The sequence below is a fragment of the Lottia gigantea genome, assembly GCF_000327385.1.
Source record: "Lottia gigantea unplaced genomic scaffold LOTGIsca_3, whole genome shotgun sequence".
NCBI classification, from domain to species: Eukaryota; Metazoa; Mollusca; class Gastropoda; family Lottiidae; genus Lottia; species Lottia gigantea.
In genome coordinates this window covers 142,967-161,681 of record NW_008708986.1, presented here as the reverse complement: position 1 = coordinate 161,681, position 18,715 = coordinate 142,967, and the positions used below count along the sequence as shown (strand labels likewise).

Below are 18,715 nucleotides of genomic sequence, written 5' to 3'. Positions count from 1 at the left end.
ATTACTGGTATAAATCTTCATATGCTTCAATTGAATGTCTCTAAATTTTTAGAATTAACTTCATGAGAAGATTTATATCTAATTTATTACTTTATTTCAGGTCGTGAAAATCGTGAACTTGATCTGTTGATATTTAAAGAAGTGTTAGAGAATATGGCTAGAGTAGATCGTGTATTGACGAAACCAGGAGGATCATTATTAATGGCAGGACGTAGTGGTGTTGGTAGGCGTAGTGCTGTAGCTGTAGTAGCCAACATGCATCAGATGGAATTCTTCTCTCCTAAGACTTCAAGAGGTTATGGATTGAAACAGTTTAAAAATGATTTGAAAACTGTAAGTCTCTTCATATACGTTTGAGTTTTAGCATTAACTAGGTTTTTTGGTCCCAATTTAGTTCTAACACAGTAATTAGATAACATATCAGATCATTTGACTAGTGGTTTTGAGGCAAGTTTCTCTATTTGTAGTCATGAAGTTGCAAGAAAGTTGATTTCTGATGTGTCATTGACTGCTTTAGAATTTTTTGGGGTGATAAATGATGATGTATTTTCCTTGACATTACTTCTTACTTTCATTTTGGTGTAGGTGATGCAGTCCAGTGGAATTGATGGGAATCAAGTTGTTATGGTATTAGAAGATCATCAGTTTGTAGAACCACAGTTTCTAGAGTTGATAAACAGTCTACTGTCAGCAGGAGAAGTTCCAGGACTGTATTCTCCTGAAGAATTAGAACCATTATTAGCACCATTGAGAGACATGGCTTCCGAAGTTGGATTCAGAGGAACTATGGTGAATTATTTTGCTTCAAGTGAGTCCTGAATTTTTTACTGTTTCTGTGGTCAAATCTCATCCAATCACTTTCTCAATGGCCTGTTAGTTTTTATATTATTTGTTATGTGAAAAACTGAAATGTAGTCCAATTTATTTCTTAATATTTCTTGTACTTCTTGTAAATCTTAATGTTAACCAGATCTGTTCTTATGTGGTGTATTTTCTAGGAATCATGTCCAATCTTCATATAGTACTAGTAATGGATAATACTAATACATTGTTTACATTGAACTGTGAGAGTAATCCTGCCTTCTATAAACAATGTTCTGTACAGTGGATGGATGGATGGAGTAGAGAGAGTATGGTGAAGGTATGATAATTTTAAACTTGAATTTGAACATGAAATTAGATTATTATGATACACTTGTTTTAAATTCTGAACTGTGAGATACTTTAGATACTGGTATAGTTACAAAGCTTTTCCTGGCGTGAAACATTCCCATTAAAACAAATTTGAATTCTGTCAAGGTTGTTGCCTCTCAGATTTTTATTTTTGTTCTGAAAAGTCGTAAAATCTGTCACTATACATCAGACTTTATGAAAATAAAATAAATATTTCACATCTTATTTCTTCCTTACTTTCTTACTTTATTTGCAAGTTCCCCATACCTTGATTTTTTTAAAGGTTCCTTACATGCTGTTGACACGACCACCTAAGATTGAAGGTGGCTCAATTGGTGAACAGAAACAACGTCAACGTAAACTTTCTGGTGGAGAAGAATTATTGAAATCTTTTCTTCACGTACATGAATCATGTGATCCTGTCAACTTAACACCCAGACGCTTTATGGTATTCTTAAATACATATCAACAAGTATATAATGAGAAAAAATCTAGTATCGAAAAACGACAACATCATTTGCAGGTAACATTTTCTTTTCCATTGTTCAAAAAAAAAGAATGATTGAAATAAGTCATTTGCTCATACCCCATAGATCGGACTGAAACTTTATTAGGACCAAATTAAGGGATAGAATTTCTTAAACTCAAAATCACTTTCAAACCTTTATTCCTAGAATTTCATATGACCTGCAGGCTGAGTTCCTATAAATATTTTAGATACTCTATTTTAAAAGCTCTGGACTCATATTTCTCTTGGTTAACAGGCTGGTGTCTCTAAATTAAATGATGCCAAACATCTAGTAGATGAGTTAAAGAGTAAAGCAGCAGAACAAAGTATACAGCTAGCTGAGAAACAACGTGAAGCTGATAAAGCTCTTAGTGAGATAACAGTCAGTATGCAGGTAAGAGATTAACATATATAGTTAATCAGGGCATGCATCTTTTATATTTTGTTCTGTTAATAATGATTCTGTAGTGTCATCATGTGGAACTTCAGTCTTTCTCCTTATGCTGTAGCTAGTCAGCTTAGTGGTTAGTTTCAACCAGATTTTACATGTTGGACCTGAGAAAACGATAGAACTCTATGTACCACAGGTTGTGCATGAATAATAGATGGAAAATAAAAAGATGGCGGCACTATCCTAGCAAAATTATTCTCATTTAACATGTTATGGTACAGAAAAGTGGACAAAAGCACATTTCAATTCATTATGTATCCATTACAACTTATCAAATTTTGTAGAATGCTGGAGATCAGAAAAATGAAATGGAAGTATTAAAACAACAAGCAGCAGAAGAGAATAAAAAACTTGAAAAACGTAAAGTGGCTATAGATCAAGAACTATCAGAGATTGAACCATTAGTTCAGGAGACTAGGAAAGCTGTAGGAAATATTAAAACAGAATCATTATCTGAAATCAGATCACTAAGAGCTCCTCCTGATGTTATTAGAGATATTCTAGAAGGTGTTTTAAGATTAATGGGCATCTTTGATACATCGTGGGTCAGCATGAAAAGGTTTGTTTTTCCTTGTTATTTCTTAGCCTTTGGGGATTCAATTCTCTTTTTTTTAAAAAGGGAATGTGTAGAGAAAATTAAGCCTTTTATGTGCATTGTGGACACTTTCAGCATTCAAATTTCCAAAACTGTGTCTGAAATACTTTTGGCTTTTAGATTGGCAAGATCAAGAAACAAAAATTGTTGATTTTTTCAGTTTCTTGGCTAAGAGGGGAGTAAAGGAAGAAATCCAGACTTTTGATGCAAGGAAGATTAGTTCTGAAATTAGAAAGAGTGTAGAAGATTTACTGAGGAAAAATGGTGCATCATTTGATCCCAAGGTATGTTTTGATATTTTAGATCATTAACTACCTATGATTGTATGAAACTGCTTTAGGTTTTGGTCATGGACTCCTAACTTACAGTTCACAGTTGAAAAATGACCTTGACCTTTAGTGCTTTATAATTGAATTGATTACATTGTGTTACAGAATGCTAGAAGAGCATCAGTGGTAGCTGAACCATTGGCAGCCTGGGTTAGAGCTAATGTTAAATATTCCTATGTCTTGGAGAAAATAGAACCCTTAGAATCAGAACAAGCCATGTTGCGAAAGTAAGTATGTTTTTAAAACCGAGCCAGCAAAGATATGATAGTAAGTTTTTATAGTAATACTTGGTAATAATTTGAAAATGACTTAAAGATTGTATTTATATGAATAATTGTATTAACTTTGAAAAGATAAGCTTTCTGTGCCTACCGAAATGACCAATCAATTTTAAGAATTCTTAGACTATAATTTTTGCTGATAAGATTTCTTTTATCCATCAGGAATTTAGAGAAAGCTGAATCTAAAATGGAGAGATTAGGCAGAGATTTAGATGAAGTTGATAATAAAGTGGCTCAATTGCGAGCTAGATTTGAGAATTTTACTAAAGAAGCTGCAGAATTGAAGATTAAATTAGATAAAGAAAATGAAACTATACAGGCAGCTGAAACTCTGGTTTCTAAATTAGATGTAGAATATGACAGATGGAATGCTCAGGTTTGTTTATGCCACATGCTCAATAACAGAGAGATCTTGCCCCTTCTCAAGAAATCTTACTACCTACTTGTTGAAAGTGAGCTATTTCTCAAAGCCACACCAAATTTTTATTTGAAATGGGGCCATTTGTTTTTTTGTGATAGAAAGAGTTATGCTAGATTTTTCATGTTATTTTTTTTTGTCACTGATGATGGTCATTATAGAAAAAAGTGTTTAGTTGAAAAATAGAGGCTTAAGGCTACATGCTATCCCAATTGTGAATGGAGCTGAATACTTACATAAATATCCTTCATTGTATTCTGTATGTATTGATCACCAGCAGTGGCCAAATAATATTTTATTATTTACAATCTAAATCTTCAATTCTTGTTTCAGGTTGGAGAATTATCTAATGAACTAAATGCTTTACCAAAACTAGCTTTACTGGCTGCAGGTTTTATAACCTACCTATCTTCTGCACCAGAAGATGTTCGTCGTAGTACTATAAAAGGATGGATGGATGCTATTGGTGTGGAATCATTTGAGATCAGAAGGTTTTTGAGTACTGAAAGTGAACAGTTGATCTGGAAGAGTGAAGGCTTACCATCAGATGAGTTATCTATGGAGAATGCTCTAGTCATCTTACAGGTATGGTGATACTTTTATCAAAATACGATCTCAGATCAGAAAACTTGTTATATTTTTTATGATATATTATGTAGCCAGGACTACCTCTTATCATAATCCTGTATAGAAATAGTCCTTTTATCATTATTAAATCTTTTGATTCACTTACATATTTATACTCATCCCCATAGCTTTAATACCAGATTAAAAAGACACTTTGTTATAAATATCAGGTTAATAATTTGCCAGTTGGGGTAAGAACATTTTTTACAGGTGTTAATTTAACTCAAGTTTCAGTTTGATCACCCTTTAATTTGTAATGACTCTTTTCCTACAATCCACACTCAACCAACCACCTACCAACTCCTTACCACCCACCCTTTATAATCCACCATTCCTGACCACCCACAGAGCACAATTTCTTAACACCTACCAACTCCTTACCTCCCACCTTGGTGTTACTTGAAGTGTTTTGTTTTACTGAGGAGAATTTTTTTTCAGATTGTGTCGTCATCTGTTTTGTATATTGTTATTTTATTGTTATCATCTCTCTGTACTCACTCAGATTATTCACTATTTATGTCAATATTGTATTTTTCAGCTTTTATTATTTTTCACAAATAGTGTAAAAATATGGAAGCTTATCACTGGGCAGGCCAATAATGTGAAATTTTAATTTTTGAAAATATTCATACACATTTTTTTATACTTCACAAAATTGCCCTTTTCAATTAAAGGTGTTTAAATGTAAATATGAGGAGCCACAGTGGCTCAGTGAGTTATAGCTTAAACCTGAAGACCCAAAGTTTAATCTTGGCATAGGTCAAGATAAAACATTCAAACATTTCAACCTAGTCTTCCACTACTAGTGATGCAAATGACTGACCCGGTAAAAAGTTTGCATATGCAAGATCCCTCTAAGATGGAAATTGAAAAAGAGTAGATGTAGGCCATTGTCTTGTCAAAACTTCTCTTATTGCACACAGCATGGCCAGTCCTCTTTAGCTGAAACAGGTGCAGAAAATTTAGGACTCCTTTTCATGTAATATAAATGTTACAACAAGACATTTTGAATATATACAAAAGCTAAGAAAACTTGTGTTGAGTTGAGATAGACCAGTTCAAGAATGATGATTAATTTGTTGAAACCTCTTTTGATATATTTTAGAGCTCATTACGGCCATTTTTAGTAGATCCTTCATCAAGAGCAACAGAATGGTTAAAAAATCATCTTAAAGACAGTCGACTAGAAGTTGTCAATCAACAGGTAATATAAATGATCTGCATGGTTCTTATACTTACGTTTCAAGTTTATGATTTGAATCTTTATCGCAAACATTTGCATAATGTCATGAATTATCTTCAGTTTTAGATTTGGAATCTTGCTGTAACTATTTCTGTAAGAATTACTATACAATAAACTATTACTAATTACTGTACAATTACAGGATATTAAAGATTTCAATATGTGTTGAGCATGTGTTATTTGATATTATAGGATGCTAATTTTAACACTGCTCTAGAATTAGCTGTAAGATTTGGTAAAACATTGATAATACAAGAAATAGATCAGATAGAACCTGTTCTTTATCCTTTACTTAGAGGTGATCTTACTGCTCAAGGTAGGTAACTATTTTACAAGAACTAGGTAAACATTTTAGACCTTCATTAGATATAAATGCTGAAATAGCCTTAGCTTTCCCAACAAGTAGAATGTGCTGTAAAATTAAACATGTCCAGCATGGATGTCTTGCATTGCTGTCTTTGCTTACTTTAGTGAATATTGTGTAGACATTTAGATAAAAGGCAAGTTTACCATATAAACCTCATTTAAAGAAGAAGGTTGTCAGATCTATAATGAGTTAGTAATGTACAGTAAATAATATATAGAAATGAAATATCTCATACTATCTTTTCTCTATTGTTTGAATTCATGATTTATTCCTAGGTCCAAGATTTGTTGTACAGATTGGAGAGAAGACTATAGATTATAATGAAGAGTTCCGATTATTTCTAACAACTCGTAATCCAAGTCCCGAAATCCCACCAGATGCAGCATCTGTTATAACTGAAGTTAATTTTACTACAACTAGAGCTGGTCTAACTGGTCAAGTTAGCATTCTCTCTTATATTCTGTTATTATTTCTGCTGAAAATGTAATGCCTCAGTGAGTTCCTTCCCCCTTTCAGTGATGCAGGTTTGTGAAGCTGACTGAAAAAACTGCATGGACGTGTAATAGGCTATGCATGTTAAAGATCCCTCAACAGTTGGTAATAGAAAAAGAATAGACTAATGTTGCATTTAGGTTTGGAATAGTGATAGATTAAACTCTATTTGCCAATGATTTTGAAGGCTTCTAAACTAAATACATTTTCATTTATATAGAATATTTGAAAATTTTAGTTATTGGCTGTAACAATACAACATGAAAAACCAGAATTAGAAGTGAAGAAAACAGACTTATTGAAACAAGAAGAGGACTTGAAAATTAAACTGGCCAAACTTGAAGATTCTCTATTAGAGGTAAGATTCCATACACTTTTTGGGTTCATTTTACTTTGAAATTTATACCCCTGTGTTAAAATACACATATTGAAATTGTATTTGTTTTTATACCAATATGAGTGCCCCATAGAGTCAAAATAATGATTATAAGAAGAATGGAATAAGGATGTGTCACTTTGAAAATCTGTCACTTTGAAAATCTGTCACTTTGAATATCTGTCACTATGAATATCTGTCACTATGAATATCTGTCACTATGAATATCTGTAATATTGGATCATGATCAAGTTGCCTGAGCACAACATATTAGATGGCTGTCATTTTTATAAAATATGGACATTGTTATACTTTCAGGAACTGGCCAATGCTAAAGGAAATATTCTAGAGAATAAAGAATTATTAGATTCTCTCAATATGACTAAAGCTAGTAGTATCACTATATCAGACTCTTTAACAGAATCAGTCAGACTTCAATCTTCATTAGATCAGGTAAGCTTTCCTGGACCCTAAAAGATAGGGGGTTTGGGGTGGGTGTTTATGTTGCACTTAGAGAAGTTGTTTCTGTTAAAGCAGCTGATATGGAGAAAAGTGTCCAGTTAATCTGAAAGAGGGGAACATCTATCTTGTACAGATTGTTCTTATAGTCTGTCTTCATCAGCTCACTAGGTTCTGATTCTTTGAACTTTTGATTTCAAGTCATTACATTTGTAAGTTGTTTATATATAAGTATGGTTTTGTTATTTTAGGAAAGAAATACGTATCTGCCACTAGCTGAGAATGGTAGCTGTTTGTATTTTGTTATTTCCGATTTAGCTAAGATAAACAATATGTATAGATTCAGTCTAGCTTCTTTCCTTAGAATCTTTCAAAGAGCACTACATACACAACATGTAAGTAATATTCCTCAGGTAAAAATATTTGATAAATTTGTTTAGTTTGTTCACACTTTTTAGAAACCTCACCTTAAAATACGTTTAATTTTTAGCTGGTAAATACTATAAAGCACTATTGTAGACAGATTTGGATGAAATTTAATAGTGAAATTGTTTATTATCACCAAGGATGTTTTCTATTGAAAACAAAAATCGAAAAAAAGTTTTATATGAGTTGATGCCCTTGTTCTGTAAGACGCTTACAATTTTTAGTTTGACCCGTTTAATTATATGTTTATTACAGGATGGAAGTGGAACTGAAATGAGAATAAAGAATCTATCTTATCGTCTACAGCTTATGATCTATGAATATGTTTGTCAATCATTATTTAAAGCAGATAGATTGATGTTTGCTATGCACATGGTACATGGCATGAAACCAAATATGTTTGCTGAAAATGTAAGTTGAAGTTTTTGTTGAAATAGTTTAGGTTGGTCATGATTTAATTAAGAATTTTTAGGGGCATCTATTGATTTGATTTTCCTTGCACCATTTTGTATCAGCTTGACCTCTAATATTATGTTTATGCATTTGAGGAATGGGAAGCATTTACAGGAATTTTAGTAGCAGATGTGAAGGCCGAAGGAGGTAGACCTAATTGGGTGGATGAAGAAAGAGGACAGGCTGTGGCAGCTTTTAAGGTAAATAATGAACAAAGATGGGATTAATGCATTTTGTTCTTGATTTTATTGCTGTTGTTGAATTGGTAGCTGAGGTGGTTGAGTTAGGAATGGCCACAGTAAATTTTGTCAATTAAGTTTTTAAGGACTTCCTGACTATCTTTTGTCAGTAATAATCTGTAAACAATACTATATCATTCAATACAAATACATGTTTAAAGTACCTTGACATTGTAAATCTGAAAAAGAAGTAGTTCATTATTGAATTTGTCTTTTTTTGTAACCACATTATGTTTTTTCTGAAAAAAACTCAAGCAATTCATGTTTATATAATGATATTAATTTGCTATATTTCAGACTAACTTCCCTCAGTTATATAATCAGATGAATCTAGATGACGGATCAACATGGTCTAATTTTGCTAGGAGTAGTCAATGTGAATTAGAATTTCCATCCTCTATAGAGAAACGTATTACACCATTTCAACAAGTTTTATTAATACAAGCAGTAAGACCTGACAGATTACAGACAGCTATGAGTCATTTTGCTTGTAGTTTATTGGGTGAGTTAGAAGACCATAGAACTGGTAGAATGGAAGAATTTGTATTAGATTTTTAAGAGATAAACTTTTTTTTAAATGAATTTTTTTTTTTTATTAGATAATAATATTAGACATTGACTATAAACTTTTCTCAAGTGTCCTGATAAAAACATGATTAATAAAAATTGCTTGTGTTTGTAGAAATGAAGGAACTGTCTCTACCAACAGTTAATTTAAAGAAATTATATCAAGAATCAATATCAACTGAACCTATATTAGTTATTATATCACCTGGTGTAGATCCTTCACAAGAATTACAGGAACTAGCAGTAGAAACAGTTGGTATGGATAGATATCATCAGGTAATAAATCCTTACTAAGTATGGTACAGGAACAATTTGTTTGTCATACACAATGCCGATAGCATAATCATTTTGTTTGAGAAAGAAATGATTGGATTTCTGACTATAGTAAATTTTGATAGTGAAAATTATGAATTAATAGAAGAACTCAATTTGATAGAAATTCTATTTAATATTTTGAAAAAATTATTTATTATTTTACTTTGCATGGTAATTTTGGTAAAATTATTTTTTTCATCGATATTAAAGAAGATGTTGATGATTATATTTACTATAATTATAGGTTGCTATGGGTCAAGGACAGAGTGAAGTAGCTATGCAGTTATTACATGAATGTGCTGTAAAAGGGGAATGGCTGTGTTTGAAGAATATTCATCTTGTAACAGCCTGGTTACAAACACTGGAAAAGGTTTGTCATATCATATACATGAATTTCAAAAAGAAGCTGCAGTGGCTCAGTGAGTTAGACATTGAAGTAACCACCATGATTCAGTTGTACACTTGTTTACACTTCTGTTGACTTTCTCCTGTAATATCTCTCTCAAAAAAAGGAAACAACCACTAGTTAGTACTAACCAAAATTTGTTTTTTTTTTGTAGGAACTAAACTCTCTGAAGCCACATGATGATTTCCGATTGTGGTTAACAACAGAAGTTCATCCTAGATTCCCTACTATATTACTACAGTCCAGTCATAAAGTAACTTATGAGGTAAGAAAATTAAATGCCAATATGGGGTTGTCACCTGATTTAGAGTAGGGGGAACAGGGAATTAACAACAAACTATCAAATCAAAGAAGAAATCATCCAAAAAACGACTGCCTTGGAGCTTCAATTAGACTCTGTCTGTTAATTATATCCTGTCTGTAAATATGTTAAATAAAATGGCGTTTTGTAGGCTTAGAGAGATGTGTCGATCAGTTGGCTTGTCAAAAACAAATTATTTTTATGTAACTGAAAGGATGTCAAATTATTTTGTAGGCTCCACCTGGTGTGAAGAAGAATCTATTGAGATCTTATGAAACATGGACACCAGAATATATTAGTCGTGGAGGTAGTGTCATTAGATCTCAGGCATTGTTTGCTCTGACTTGGTTCCATGCTGTGGTACAGGAGAGAAGAATGTATATCCCACAGGTAATTTTGAAATTTATCTCTTCTTTGTGGGGTCCATCCAAAAGTACCTCTCAGTTTTGTATTTTTGATATCATTGATTCTATGTAAAGAGATTTCCAAGAATAGTTGGCTTTAAATGATCTGTGCATTTTTGATCCTGAACAATATATTTAATTATTTTTAGGGCTGGACCAAGTTTTATGAATTTTCTCTATCAGATTTGAGAGCTGGTGCCAATATAATAGATAGACTATGTTCTGGTGCAGGTATGATAGAAAATATTATTATGTTTTGATTATGGCAAAAAGATTGCCACCATCTAGTTATTTTATTTTTAGACTGAAAGATCAAATATGCCTTTATGGTACACACTGGATGAAACAAAGAAACAAACAACTATGTTTAAAAGGATTAAGGATCCTCTCTACTATCTAGTCCTTGACCAAGTCTCTTGGTATTGACCTTTTCTGGATTATCGGTGCCCATTTACAGAAGTTTGAGTGCAGAATGGAGAATGGAACCTACAACTGCCATTTGTTCAATGTAACCAAGGAAATGACGTCAGAACCAACGCTCTAACCAACTGTGCGATAGAAGCTCATATTTAGAAGAATTTATTGGTTTTGCCTTCTTTATCCATTTTCTGTGATTCATATAAATCATGTTTCCCCTTTCAGGTCACGATGTCCAATGGCAGTTTATTCATGGATTATTTGAGTTTGCTATATATGGTGGTCGTGTTGATAATCCATTTGATATGAGAGTTATGGTATCTTATTTAAAACAGTTCTTTGATGCCTCAGTTCTGTCCTCACAAGGAAAGAGTAAGAGAGTTGGTCCACTAAAGATTCCAAGTTCTACTAGTTATAAGGTAAGGCAAGCTTCTCAAATTTCATTGAGAGTAGTCATGCAGACTGACATTTTTTATGAAATGATTCAAGGATACTAAATGAATATGTCACTAGCCCATGAAAAAATTGATGAAACATTTATATCAAGGATTGAAAATGTTTTGTTATTCTGTTGTATTCTGTTGGATTTTTCACAATGTAAATCAGCAGTACAAGAGTGTTACAAGTTAGGAGGCTTGGAAAAATTGGTAACCATGAATTTTATATTCTTGAAATTGATATTTTATGGATCCTTTTCTCAAATTATTAATAATTACCATTACAGGATTATATAGAAGCTATTGAAGCTCTACCAGAATTTGATAAACCATCTTATTTTGGACTTCCTGAGAATATTGAAAGATCAGCTCAACGTATCATCAGTTCAGCAGTCATTTCACAACTACGTATATTACAACGTGCTGATGTTAAAGCTAGTAAATTTGATAAAGAGGTCTGGGCTAATGAACTAGGACCAATATTAAATCTGTGGAAGAAACTCAATCAGGTACTCCCGTGATCAGTTTTTTTTTTGCTAAGAATTCTTTTTGTTTTGGAACATTTCAACATTGAGTTCTTTAACTCTTGTCTGATGTCTTAATGTCAACTATGTAAAAAATACCCAATTTGTGACAAAATTTTAAAAAATAGCGTTAAGTAGGGTCCAATTTCATAAATAGTGACATTAGATTTGTGATCCTACCTGCATTATCACATCTATACTAGGAAGTGTCTGATTTGTGATTTAAGCTCATGTTTTGCAAAGATCTCATTTGTTTGTTTGAAAAATGCAGTTGAATGAAAGGCTGTTTTGTTTCTATTTTCTCCTGTTTTTGAACTATTAAACTATGTTATTGAATATTTTCAGGGTTCTAATTTAATTCAACAGAAGTTAACGCCACCTAGTGATAAAACTGGTAAACAGTCACCAATAGTATCATTCATATTGTTAGAAAGATATAATTCTATACGTCTAGTACAAACTGTTCATACTTCACTATCAGGATTGAGTAAAGTTATACGTGGTTCTCAGTTACTAACAAGTGACACACAGAATCTAGCTGCTGCTCTTCTTAATCAAGAGGTAAATCATATTATAAATATAGCTACAAGCTTATTGAATATGTATAAGTTTATGTTCACACAAAGCCTTCTACTTGCAAATGACATCTAAGATTAAGTCTTAGATGTTTCTGTTGTAGAATAACTTGCTGATTTTTTTCTTAAAGGCTGGCATTTGGATTAACAGAAAAGCAGATGGATAAATGAATTATTTTGTCTTTTCTGTTTTTTTTTAATAGACACCAATAAGTTGGTTGAAGAGTTGGGATGGTCCTGAAGATCCTGTACAATATTTAAGAGGACTGGTAAACCGAGCTCAGTCCATGCAGAGCTGGGTAGAGCGTGCAGAGGGAGGTTCATTATTACGTGATACTTTAGATTTATCTGAACTGTTCCATCCTGATACATTCCTTAATGCTCTAAGACAACAGACAGCTCGGTTAGTATCTTTTACTTGTTGATTCTGAATTAAGATTACAACTATTATGATTCAAATAAATTTCCCCTGCTTTCAGTTTATATAGATTTTTTTTTTTAGGATTTTTTTTACCCAGCCTGTATTTAATGCAACGGATCAAATTTTGGAGTTCCCTCTCAATCGTTACTTGCAGAAACATAAAAGGTTTTAACACTGTGGACTAAATGCAAGGTTGACATTGCCAGTGCAATAAGTTCTTCTTATTGTGGTCTTGACAGTTATTTACAAGTTTTGAAAACAGATTGCAGATTGACTTATAGTTCAATGTCATTATATTTATTACAGAGAAATAGGATGTTCTATGGATAGTTTAAAGTTTGCCTGTAGTTGGAAGGGAAGTATACAAGGTGCTAACTATTCTATCAAGTTAGGTGGATTACAGTTAGAGGGATGTAGTTTTGATGGATCAAGGATGTCTGAGAACCAACGTGATTCACCTAGTGTATCAGCTATACCATCTTGTCAAGTTGCTTGGATACCAGCTGTAAGTAGAGTTTTTTTTTAATTTATCTTTGTCTAAGCTAATGAATCATGTTCAAATAATGATCAGTCATACTTGGAATTTCATGAATGAATTAAAGTATTCTATTTTGACATATAGGATAATATTTCTGTTGAATCTGATTCATATCAATATCAGAAAAAGGTTTTGAAACCAGTCTATATTTATATACATTTTAAACAGTATCTTATACCTTTTTAATAATATTTATTAAGGATGACCATGAAGCAGATAAAAAACGGGTAATATTTAAGAGAGCCAATTTTTGCAAAATTTAACGCTTTATGCTTGAATTATTATGAAATAATTGTAGAGTTTGATGATGTGTGTTGTGAGAGTGTTATAGGTTGATGTGTGATGAAGATGTGATCTATAATGAATCTTGGATCTTGCTGTGAAATTTATATTTTAAACCCTTGAAATCTGATTAAAATACTTCTTCAAATTCATATTTTATTTTTGTGTGCATAAATTTTAATTAGATTAAACCCTATTAATTGCTTAAAAAAGAAATTTGCTTCCAATTGTGTATGCAGAATGCTAATAATTGATGAATATCTTTCTTCATAACATTTTTATAAACAACAAAAAACCAGGCTTATGATTTAAACTTGCAGTGATATTCTCTCTGTCTGTGCATGTGAAACATTGAATTAATAATCTTAGAAATAGTATATCAATATATTTTTAGAGATATTATCCTTTCAAACCGGCTCTGTTTTTATTTGCAGGAATTACCTGATCCCTACAGTGTAGATGATACCATGTCAATACCAATATACTACAGTAGTACCAGAGATCATATAGTAGCTAAATTAGATCTACCTTGTGGTGGAAATCAATCAACATGGTTACAGTGTGGAGCAGCTCTATTCCTTAAAAATCAATAACTTATTAGCTTCAATGTTTAGTTTAGATTCATCCTTTTTTTGTAATTGTGGATTTGTTTATTCAATTTTCTTATGTTTTCTCAAATGTTAACTATTTTATCATTGATTTGTATAGATACACCCATGCTCTAATGGATATACTTCTATTCTTATGGATACACATATGCCCTTATTTGTTATAAATAAACCTATTGTAATATGGATATGCTCATGCTTCGGTTAAATCAAATCTCAAGGAGTCTATGCCTGTAATATATATGAATTCCCTTGCTCATATCAATTAAAATACAACTGTAAGCCAAGTATAAATTTCACTTTTAGGCAAAAACCCTAACTAATTTTGTAATTAGAAGTTTTAGCTAAGTTTAAATACAATATCTCACATTTGTCCCATCCTATGTTGGAAATCCAATCAACTTTTCAAACTTGTGAATTTAATCCGTCCAAGAAATATTTTTTTTCAATACTTTTATTATAAATTATTTTTGATGTTGATAATTTATTTATTTCTGTGATAAAATATTTATTAGCTGTTTCTACTGTGTTGATTTATCTATTCTGTATGTTAAAGTACATGTAGTTTATTACACCATATGTGAAAAGTGTATAGTATGGCTGTGGCCTTTTACAATTAACCCCATTGTTATGTTGAAAACAATCATAAATACCTCAGAGAGCTGGAAAATAATTGTATGGCCCCAATTTTACAAATCCGGTTATCGTGTTTATAATGAGTAATTGCCCTTTCCTTCCTGACACATTCAATTTTTTGGAAAGAGTAATCAATGAAATATATAAAATACATGACAAAAGAAAGATTTGAGTAAAATATAATATTTATTCAATAAAAAGGCCATTCTGTACCACAATGTCATGGTAATACATATAATAAAAATATATTGATAGGCACATAAATAACATAGCACTAAATAAACAATAAATAAAAACTAAATTCTCTGAAAACAAAACATGAAATGTATCTAGAGTCAAATTTATATTATTATGCACGTTTGAGGCTATATAACAAACACTTTTTGAGGTAGTTTGACATATAAAGATAACCTCAATAAGCGCAGAAATATCACAGATTATACAATACTCATATTGGCAAACAAATTCAAAAGATAATGGATCTTGTCCAAAAAGCCCACTTTAGAATGTGGTTTGTGAAAACAACATTTGTTCTTAGTTTTATTAGTCAATATCTTATTAGCAAGTTTTATGGAAATCCTTAATTATTAAAAGATATATTGTATCTACATTTTATGTTAATTTTTACACATACCTAATTTTATCGATAATGGTTAAAAATAGGAAGTGACAGTGGACTAAAACAGGTGCTGAGTATATACCTCCATTAAGACAACAATTCTAAAGCGAAAGATCTATCATGTACCATCAGTGCAAATTGGGGAAATGAGACTAAAAAGAGCTAAAAAATTAAAAAGTTACCCATTCAGAAGCTTTATAAAACACCATTTAATTTTCTACTATATTTGGCCTTGATCTCTGGGCTGTATTTAATGAATGGCTTCAGTTCATCAGTATATTTCCTTGCTCTTATATATGGCGATGTTCTCCCATAATTGTCTAATGAATTATCAACATGACGCAGACTAACACGAACTTGTTCCATTGGAGGTAGATGATCAAAGTTACCATGGTGACTGTGATAGAGGTCAGGACTGCTGTTTAATGTTCGTTGATTACTTAATGAATACTGTGTTGTTGATCTGAGCAATGGTGATAAGGCACTTGGATGGACAAATCTATCTCCATTAACATTTATTTTTGGCGGTTCATTTCTTAAAAGAGCTGATTGTCTCAGCTTCCCTGATACAGAGCCTTTACAGATTCTGTCATATCTTGATGAAGCTGGTCTACGTACACTGCCAACAGTCTGAGGTCGTAATGATAAACTCCCTGTAGAGTCTTGACCATTCAACCACGCCAATTCTTGTGGTGAAATCTCATCCAGTCTATTCAAAACAGTGTTTTTGTCCAAGATAACCACCTGTTGTGTGACTGGACGACTTTTAACAATACTTTTATTAGATAGTCTGCTTTTCAAACTATTGCGTGATGCCATTCGACTTCTGGACACCAGTAATTGATGATTTTTATTCTGGCATCTTTCCACTGGTGAAGTTGGGGACACAGGTTGGTTTTGTAAACTATTGATTGTGATTGGTTCAAAGTATACATTACCATGGTAACCTCTCCATGCCTGGAAAAAGTACATAATCCTTCAAATAGTTAAAAATTTCTTACAAAAATCCATGCATTGTGGAATTTTAAACAAAAATCCCTTCTAGATAAAGCTTGTTAACCTGGTGCTCCATGTGTGATTTCATATGGCGTATTGTTGCTCAGCAAAAATTCTGTATCGTTTACATTCTTAAAAATCTTGCTGTCAAATTATGGCAAAATCATGTAAAAGCTAACCAAAACTCACCTTTAAAGGAGGCATGGGTGTAGGTTTAGTTTGATGGATGTAGAAATATTCTGGTGAATATTGGTTATTTATATCATGCTGTGAACTAGTACATCTCTTAGATAATAAGTTCATAGCTTGTTCATATGTTGCTTCTCTTGATTCTAAACGTCTGAAATATTCCAACAGAAATGTCAAATATTAAGTCTTACAATAAAACATGAGGAGGAATATTTTATTTCAAGATATGAATATTTCAAATTGAGATTTGTTTGAAATCCAACCTAACATGATCTTGAAAAAGTCTTAGATTGAAGTGGGGCTTAATTCTATTTATACTAGTGTTCGAACCCAGCTGTACATTGGTCAAAAGAAGTCTGGGAAAGCTCATTGACATTGAACATACCTGTTGTCTAAATCTGCAGCATGACTAACAGGAGTGTTAACTTTAACCCTCTGGTCAGCAATATTCTCAACATCTTCTATTTCTGTTCTCTCTGGTTCTTTAAACTGAATTCTCGACTCTGGTCTCTTAGAAGAAGTTCTACTCTGAATTTTAGCAGACACAGGTCTTCCTCTAATAGAGCTTAAAGGTCTTTTAGAGTTTTCTTCGGAGATATTTGAATCCATGTCATCATCCATATATACTCCTAAATCTTCATCTTTTAATTCATTAGTCTCCACATTGTCACTTCTTTCATTAGCTGGTAAAATAACATCTTCATTTTTAGTCTCATTTTCATTATGGTTCTGCTCTAGATTGTTTGAGGGATCTACAGTTTCTATGTCTTCAGCACTAATTTGAACCTCAGATGAATCTTGTATGTTTTCATCAAACTGAATGCTGCCATGGTCAACCTCATCAACTGTTGGGCTATTTTCATTATTTTGGGTTTCCAAATTCTGCTCGATTTTATCTGATTGAACAAGGTCACTATCAAGGTTTTCATAATTCTGTGTTTCTAAATTCTGTTCTGTTTCTCCTAATTTAACAAGGTCACTATCTGTCACAGCTGAAGTTTCAAGATCCTGTGTTTCTGATCTGGTTTCCTGTGGTGACTGGTTACCACTGGATGATAAACTGATTTGTCTTTCAACAACGTCACCTCTTGAATCACATGATCTTTCACTAGTGTCTTCAGCTTCTTGAGTTGGTCTGTTTGATTCAACTATTTCAGGATCAGCATCTCTTGCTGTTATTTTATTTTCTAGGTTGTCATTTTCAGCAATAGCTTCCACACCTTCTTCTGACACATTAGAAATTTCTGTAGTAACTTTGTCTTCTGATTTTGACAAAATTTCTTCTTGTGTATCATTCCCATGATCTTGTAAACTTTCACCTTCTTCCATCTTTGTGATTCAAATTTACTCAAGCATCTGAAGTATTTAAAAATATGTATAGCCTAGATACAACTACTCAAATAATATAATATACCGGTAGGCTTATGCAGTAACAAACTGATAGAAACTACCAGCCAAAGCTTATTTCAAATTTCATCCTTTCTTATGATTTTGGGATCTGATAACGATTACCCTAGAAACGTACATTTAAGACAAAGGACTATCATATTCATATAAATTAGGTCTAAGTAACTCTTATCGTGCATTAAATTGAGCATTGCCAAGTTTCTATACTTAGGCACTTATTATAGTCACACAGAGATATTATTGCACCAAAATAACTTCATCTCAAGGAAGACTAGTTGTAGTTGCATTATTCTAGGGAAGATGACTGTCAAGTGGTTAAGCCTGCTGGTAGAAAGGATCTTTATAAATGTGAATTTAAGTATCCTTGTAAAATATAGTTGTTTTGTTTTGTAGGCCTATAATTGCAATTCCAATTTCCTCTACCTCAAAATAATCTGCTAATATTGATACTTTGAATCCAAGCTGTACATTCAAAATTATCATTGCTCAACTACTCCCAAGTAAATATTCTTTCAAAAAAATATTTTTTCATTCATACCTGCTTACATCTTTTGTTGACATTAGTAACTGTCCCACAATGCCCTGTGTTTCAGTCAATCACTTCCTTTATTCTTATCAATATTTAGCTCCCTTTGA

At 32.3% G+C, this 18,715-nt stretch overlaps 2 protein-coding genes across 2 annotated transcripts in view; one reads left to right on the top strand and one right to left on the bottom strand.

Annotated features, from left to right (window-relative positions):
- LOTGIDRAFT_209197 (hypothetical protein) overlaps window positions 1-14,752 on the top strand; it is a gene marked incomplete at its 5' end in the record, with an annotated part of 36,086 nt that extends 21,334 nt beyond the window's left edge. Inside the window, 31 exons of the mRNA XM_009057052.1 lie at window positions 101-333; window positions 586-808; window positions 999-1,141; window positions 1,457-1,696; window positions 1,938-2,075; window positions 2,417-2,691; window positions 2,888-3,011; window positions 3,162-3,283; window positions 3,500-3,713; window positions 4,089-4,340; window positions 4,553-4,573; window positions 5,488-5,586; window positions 5,818-5,941; window positions 6,268-6,431; window positions 6,723-6,842; window positions 7,179-7,313; window positions 7,571-7,714; window positions 8,001-8,156; window positions 8,294-8,398; window positions 8,735-8,939; window positions 9,120-9,280; window positions 9,564-9,689; window positions 9,880-9,990; window positions 10,261-10,416; window positions 10,580-10,661; window positions 11,073-11,266; window positions 11,572-11,793; window positions 12,154-12,369; window positions 12,587-12,786; window positions 13,111-13,309; window positions 14,059-14,752. Coding sequence (XP_009055300.1) covers window positions 101-333; window positions 586-808; window positions 999-1,141; window positions 1,457-1,696; window positions 1,938-2,075; window positions 2,417-2,691; window positions 2,888-3,011; window positions 3,162-3,283; window positions 3,500-3,713; window positions 4,089-4,340; window positions 4,553-4,573; window positions 5,488-5,586; window positions 5,818-5,941; window positions 6,268-6,431; window positions 6,723-6,842; window positions 7,179-7,313; window positions 7,571-7,714; window positions 8,001-8,156; window positions 8,294-8,398; window positions 8,735-8,939; window positions 9,120-9,280; window positions 9,564-9,689; window positions 9,880-9,990; window positions 10,261-10,416; window positions 10,580-10,661; window positions 11,073-11,266; window positions 11,572-11,793; window positions 12,154-12,369; window positions 12,587-12,786; window positions 13,111-13,309; window positions 14,059-14,217 — 5,063 coding nt within the window. The 3' untranslated portion in view covers window positions 14,218-14,752. The remainder of the gene's footprint in view (window positions 1-100; window positions 334-585; window positions 809-998; window positions 1,142-1,456; window positions 1,697-1,937; window positions 2,076-2,416; window positions 2,692-2,887; window positions 3,012-3,161; window positions 3,284-3,499; window positions 3,714-4,088; window positions 4,341-4,552; window positions 4,574-5,487; window positions 5,587-5,817; window positions 5,942-6,267; window positions 6,432-6,722; window positions 6,843-7,178; window positions 7,314-7,570; window positions 7,715-8,000; window positions 8,157-8,293; window positions 8,399-8,734; window positions 8,940-9,119; window positions 9,281-9,563; window positions 9,690-9,879; window positions 9,991-10,260; window positions 10,417-10,579; window positions 10,662-11,072; window positions 11,267-11,571; window positions 11,794-12,153; window positions 12,370-12,586; window positions 12,787-13,110; window positions 13,310-14,058) is intronic.
- A 930-nt stretch (window positions 14,753-15,682) lies between these two features.
- Window positions 15,683-18,001, bottom strand: LOTGIDRAFT_153114 (hypothetical protein; the record flags this gene model as incomplete). Its single annotated transcript, XM_009057051.1, has 3 exons — window positions 15,683-16,444; window positions 16,673-16,823; window positions 17,058-18,001. 3 exons carry the CDS (start codon window positions 17,999-18,001, stop codon window positions 15,683-15,685), a joined length of 1,857 nt encoding a protein of 618 aa, XP_009055299.1.
- Window positions 18,002-18,715: the final 714 nt, after the last annotated feature.